At 46.8% G+C, this 6,527-nt stretch overlaps 1 protein-coding gene across 1 annotated transcript; it reads left to right on the forward strand.

Moving 5' to 3' along the window:
- Window positions 1-4,045: 4,045 nt before the first annotated feature.
- MIND_01278100 (uncharacterized protein) lies at window positions 4,046-5,082 on the forward strand (the record flags this gene model as incomplete). Its single annotated transcript, XM_037369252.1, has 2 exons — window positions 4,046-4,496; window positions 4,550-5,082. The coding sequence occupies 2 exons, from the start codon at window positions 4,046-4,048 to the stop codon at window positions 5,080-5,082; spliced, it is 984 nt and encodes a 327-aa protein (XP_037214458.1).
- Between the last annotated feature and the right edge of the window lie 1,445 nt (window positions 5,083-6,527).

The raw sequence follows: 6,527 nt of genomic DNA on the forward strand, positions 1-6,527 counted from the left end.
GTAACTGGTGTGAGCTTTATATCTAAGGGTTTCCTTCTACTCACTCACCTCAGCGAGAGGGAGATTCAGTCCCACTAAACATCTCTTTTTGCCTAGTGCAAAACTTAAAAATAAGTTGATAGAATGTTAATAGTACTGCCTAGTTATCAATATTAATCTAAATTGGAGTAGGCAACTTTCTAATTAATTCAAGGTCTGAAGGTAGCCCCCTGAGCGTCAAGCCAAACTAATCCTTAGCGCTGACTGAGGCGCTAATTAACCCTCTGCTGGGCAGTTCCTGAACTTTACTTGACTTCAGTAAAAGTTATGGATACTTTGACAGAGTTGATTTTACTATACCTTCTCCCATAGCATCCAATGTAAGACCGGACCAGGTATTATACTTAGAGGTTTTAAGGTGGATGCAAGCATCTCATGTGATATGTATCACCCTTAATATATCAAGTTGACGACAGGCCTCTGCACTAAGGCACTGAGGGCGGCACCAGTTAGTATACCTAGAATCTAGCATAGAATATAGGCTGGAGTCCAAGGTTCTTTTACATAGGATATAGTATCCCAGAAATTATTTCCGTATGATAAAATATAATGATATCAAGTCAGGGTTGACTGCATTCTAGGAAATTGATTAATATAGAACGATTTCTTATTGCTATCAGTAGTTATAATGAGGCTATAGGTTTAGATCAATCTGAAGAAAATAACATTAATCTCTCTTTGTAGTGGGACACAGTCACCCTAACTACATACTAAATCATCGGCCTGAAGAAAAATATTTTTATCTTGATTAATATATTATTATGTCTATCATATTTGAGGTTTTTAACTTCTTTTTTGGTATAGCTATATTCTATGTAAAATCTTGGGTATAGAGGGTGGCAGCACAAACTACAGGTGTGGCACACTATTGTCAGAGCTCTAAGAGGGCAGAGGATAACAACCACCAAGCACACATTTGTCATCGAAGATAGGTCAAAAAACGGCTGGTTAGCACTAATTAAGAACAATAATAAGTATGAAGCGGATTTATCTGTCCCACATGTTCTCCTATTACTAGGCCTATACTTCTGTCTATAGGCACCCGCTCTTGAAGCACAGCCCTAAAAAGAAAAAGAGCAAGTTGGACACTATGCCAGATAATTAGTAAGGTTCTGCAAAGAAGTACTATTTTGATACAGCCTAATTATTGCCTTGTAGGTCTTAAGGACCTTGTGCAGCACACAAGTTATATCAGGTGTAAGTTCTCAGTCACTACATGCTGTGGATAATTGGTAATAATTCTGGGAACAAGAAACTTGCACAGTGATAGTGCTACGTGACATATGACTACATGAAATGTGTGACACATGTCTGCAATTGGAAATTGTTACATAATCACTTGCCCGAGTTTCAAGAGCTGTTCGCTTTAAGTCAGAAAGGCCCTGTATTGTCTGGAATTGGTTGTGCAAGGACTGAGAAGTCCCAAATGAACCTATAGTAGAAATTAGCGAACCCAAGGAACTGCTGGATATCCTTCTTGGTTTCCGGAGTTGGCCAAGCAAAAACACCTGTAACCTTGACAGGGTCTATTTTGACGTGATTCTCAAATATGATGACTTTGAGGTACTTGATTGATAATTTTTTATAAAGTCACACTTCTCTGCCCAAGGACAGTGTTGTTGATAAGTGTTAAGGGTTATTGATATTAACCCTTTGTGATATGATAATGATAAGCCCTTATCATGAAGGTGAATCATGATAAGACCCTTAATAACCTTAACACTTTGATTAAAAATCTATTAAATTTCTACTATATAGTCTATACTTATTTTATTCATATTTTTGGTCCTATTAGAGAGACTGACAATTGTCTTTGTCCCAGCAATAGGGGTTATAATTAACCTCCAGTCTGAGATAGATATGCAATCGTAGAGGAAATACTCACCAATGCTTATTGGTCTTATGATAAGAGGATTATATAGCCCTAGCATAGGTTTAATACTGTTATATAGCACTTAAAACACTAATATCAACTACTTCTCAAAAAGGAAATACTCTTATTAAGACCCTTAATTTCATACCCCTTATTAACCCCCATTCTGTTATTAACCCCTTAGCTTGTGAGGATACCCTTATTAACCCCCTTATCAACAACACTGCCCAAGGGTACAACTTGTTTTCTTGAAGTTGCCAGAAGACCTCCTGAACAATCTGCTAGTGTTTCCAGAGGTCGGAATGGGCAATCATGATGCTGTCAAGGTAGATTATGATGTCTCAGGAAAGAATAAGGTCCTGAAAAAATGTCATTCATCATTGTTTGGAACGTCGCAGGGGAGTTTGTCAGGCTAAACTACAGGCTGCCCAACTTGCCGACCTTGCACACTGCCTGCTACACACCCACTACTTGCTGCTAACCACTATGTCACCATCATGTCCACCGCCGAAGCTGCTTCCACTTACCACATCCATCACCCCATAGTCTGAAGCTTAGAGATATAAAGAGATATAATAGATATTGGTGTGTATTATATCATGGGAATTTATCATACTATAGGATGCCATAAGAATACTATTTTATACAGAGATCTTGTCTACCCTGACAGCTCCCCTCAGAATTATGTAAAGTAATATCTGTCAAAAATGAACAAGCTAACCTTGTGCCCTGGGTGCAGGCCCGGACATCATAAAGCAATTTTTCCAAGGTCTTTGAATCATTTCCAAGGCGTATTCTATATTGTTGTGGTACTATATTGGAATCTGGATATTCAAGTTTGGTTGAATGCCTTTAAGAATGCTTGAACCCGAGCAACCTGCCAAAGCACCATTTTGTAGTACTAAGTAGTACTGTAGTTACTAGTCATCCATGTAAACTTGAATTATGAATGTGATTCAAGTAATCACACATCATGATCACACCACAGTCCACTGTATATTGAGTATATGTGGAGTATATCTGTTGCTATGCACTAGTACTATTCAGTTTGGTGCATACTGTACTATTTTGATTAATCGTCCGCGGTAAAAGGCAAGTCCGGTGTCAGCCAGAACGAAAAATCGCCTTTTCAGGCCGGGATTTGATGGCAATCGGACCTGAATGTGTAACGGCAGCCGCAGGTGTCTGCGTCGGGACCCTTGTTAGGTAGTAGCAACACCTGAAACAGGTCTCGCGTTATGTGTTATGTTTCACCAGGACAGAAGGCTATAGTACTAAGAAGAATCTTAGTCTTTGAAGATAGATAAGTAGCTGAGGCATTTCCAAAATACTTATCATAAATCCAGGCGGGAATGCAGCACACACGATACTCAGCGCCGGGCACACCTATTTTCACCCACAGACGCACAGCTCATGCCAGGACAAATTCACCCTGACAACTGAGAAGAAAACGGGAGGATTTTTTTTAAATTTTAATGAAGGTAATAATGGTTGAAAAAATGGTGACCTTTATTGATTAGAAAAAAAGGTTTAAATAATGTCAACTAGATAGGAAGGAAATCTGACCAGAAAAATGTTTCTCAGATTGTAGGAGAAAAAGGGTGCATATGTGGGAAAAATGGAAGATATCTGGGCATAAGAGGCTTTTTTGTATAACAATGTTGATTCTTTTTTTCTGATAAGATTGCTGTTCTACTTATTGGGTCTTTTTAAATCCATTTTCCCCAACAAATAAAGGTGTCCCTTTTTGGGGTCATTATTACCTTAATTAAAATTTAAAAAAATCCTCCAGTTTTGTTCCCATTCCTCGGGGTGATTCTTACGAAGCTTCAAAATTTGGCAGCGCGTGACGTCGTCAAGGTGACGTCACGCATCGCCTTGACGATCTTTTCTCCGTCTCACCATCATCATGGCGCCCGAGTTCACCACGGGCGGCCAGAAGCGGCCTACGTATATAGCAGGCCGCCCACCGAAAAGGACGTCCATCAGCGTCTGGGATCAGATGCGCGCAGATATGTATGTGTCATGGACTGGCTTCTGGGCCGGAAGCGCTCCGCGTCTTGCCTTTCACGTTTTTTTTTTCGCGGGTGGATGACGACGAGGGCTGCACGGCGCTTCTTGCTTCCTGCGCTCATGTCCGCCGTCCGCCCGCTGGCCTATGCGTGGTTGAGTGGCTTCGTCCCGCCGCCTTTGCCATACACGCCTTATCACCAGCTGGTCAACGACAGTGCGCCGCGTCGGGGACTTGCGATTGAAGACGTGCCAAAGAGCCGCCGCCGCCGCAAACAAAAGCCGCCATATTACCATCCCTACGCACACAAGCCGCTGTCGCTCCCGCGTGCGCCACACCGCGCGCCGTGTCTGCCAGGCAGATGTCAATTCCTCCTGCGCGTATGGTTCCCGGCGCCGCACCGGCGCTGGCTGCTGCAGTGCATGGCGCCGGGGTGCCGCGCGCTGATGACGTTCAGCGGTATCCCGATTACCATGCCGGGGATGGAGGCCTCGGAGAGTGGTGTCGACTCTGTCGAGGAGGAGGAGGAAGGGCTGGCGCTGTGGTCTTTCGGCCCTGAGTCGGTTGCCGACGGTGTGTTTACGGTTTCATCTCTTTTTCACGCTGTTGTCGCTGACTTGGACTAGAATCCACATTGCAGGGACAGGGTGCTGAGTTGTATCCATCGAGTGGCCCATCTCTGGAGCTCCCGCCTGCCAATCAGTCAAGCTATTTCTTGCCACCTGCGACAGGCTCGTATACCTCCAGCACAAACTCGTATCCCAGCAACGCTTCTTGGTCCCCCTTCCCAGCGACAAATGCGGCCTCGGTCGACCCCGCAGCGGGCGACTGCCCCACCCCGGCCTCGTCCAGCGCACCCGCCCCGGTCGCCATAAAATCCGAGCCCGAAGAGCACGTCATCCCCGCCCGAGCGCCCGCTTTTGACTGGGTCGCGCACTTTTCGAACCAGCAGACGAACAGCCGTCCAGGCCTGCCACAGCCGGCGCTGATGCGCATGCACGAGACGGAGGGCGTCGCCGCGGTGGCGTTGGCGCCCAGTCGCTTCTGCGTGGCCCGGGGGGGTGGAACACCGACGATAGCGATTGCGGGGCGCATTATCAGCAGTGCGCCCGGGCCCGCGGGGGGCTTGTCTGCGTCGGAGTCGACAGAGCCTTGCTAGAGATACATCTGCGCACGAGAATGTGCAGAGGCGCAGTGCTGTTGAGATGCGCAACATGTGTTCATACCACGTCCTCTTGTTTGGAAGCGTAGCCGCCGCCAGGCCATGCTGCCTTCGTCGACTGTCGATTCGTGAATCGTTGGCCGCCTCTTGAAATTACCGTTTTTGTCCAGTGTCAGTGTGGTGCACGGCAAAGCACATATTCAAATGGAATCGCCGCTAGATCTCCCTTCATGCTCTTCTAATTGTGACTGGAGGCGTGTTTTCGCCATCGGCGGTCGTGAGAACAGTCACGGTAGCTCCGCTGCCTCGAGTGTCGCCCGCAGGGTCGGTGGGAGCGGCGTCGGCGCTAAGGAAGCCACCTGCAAAGTAACAGCAGCGACACAGGCGTGCCTCGCGCCAGCACCGCCTTCCAACACGCGGCGCGGAGGTGGCGGGGGCACCACGCGCACGGCACCGAAGAAAGCCGACGCCGCCCGGCAATCACGCCACGCGGCGGCGCCATCGGGATCACGGAACGCGCCATCCGGACGCCCGTGACCTTCCTCGGTCTTCCCACCCCTCCGACTCGGGCCGGCATCCGCGTCCCGGTCTGTTTATGATATGAACAGACAACATGCAACGCCAAGATCCGGCGCAACGCGGGAATCAGTGTCGACAGCTCGCGCGCAAACTACGCCAATTTTGTTGGGCACCTTTTCATATGACCTTTTTTTATGACCTTTTTTTTCATTGTAAAATATGTGTTTGCATTTGGTGGTCCAACGTGTAAGAATGGTGCTATGCCCAACTCTTGGTAGTGTTTAGTGATGTATATTTGTGAGAATAGAATCTGGTAGATTGAGCGCAGAGTGTCACACTGGTGAGCTTTGAGGTTTGTGGTGTTGACTGTGATATTACCTCACAATCAGATTGGTCCTAAAATATTTTCGACCGAAATACCCAACTTTGGACGAACATTTGGCAAAATTGATTGGCGGTGACAGGCCCCGCAGACCATGGTCAACGCTTGTCCGACAGCAGTCAGACAATTGTCCAGGGCCAGGCGCTGGCTGGCTTAAATACCAGTGCTGCATCTATGAGATGCCTTTCCTGCCCCCCCCACATTCCTTACGCGTTTGAGCACACTCCTTTGATTCTCCCATCTCTCTCTTACCACTTGGACCGGTAAGTACGCTTGGATCATCTTCCGGCACAGTGGTCACACATGTCAACGGAGGCTTCACTATTTGTCCAACACTCTTTAATCATGCTTCTGTCTCGAATGATGATCCAATCGTCGATATCATCAATGTCGACGAACCAGGGTTTCGATCTCGGGCACTATGTATTGCGGCAACAGTATGCTGAAATACGTGGATCGCGCCAGCATACCGCAAGTCTATGATAATATCAGGGACATTATCACTCTCACTAGAAGCCAGCCTACCGGAATTTCCCTCCAC

This window comes from Mycena indigotica (genome assembly GCF_014461135.1).
Source record: "Mycena indigotica strain 171206Taipei chromosome Unknown Mind.scaff0013, whole genome shotgun sequence".
Taxonomy (NCBI): domain Eukaryota; kingdom Fungi; phylum Basidiomycota; class Agaricomycetes; order Agaricales; family Mycenaceae; genus Mycena; species Mycena indigotica.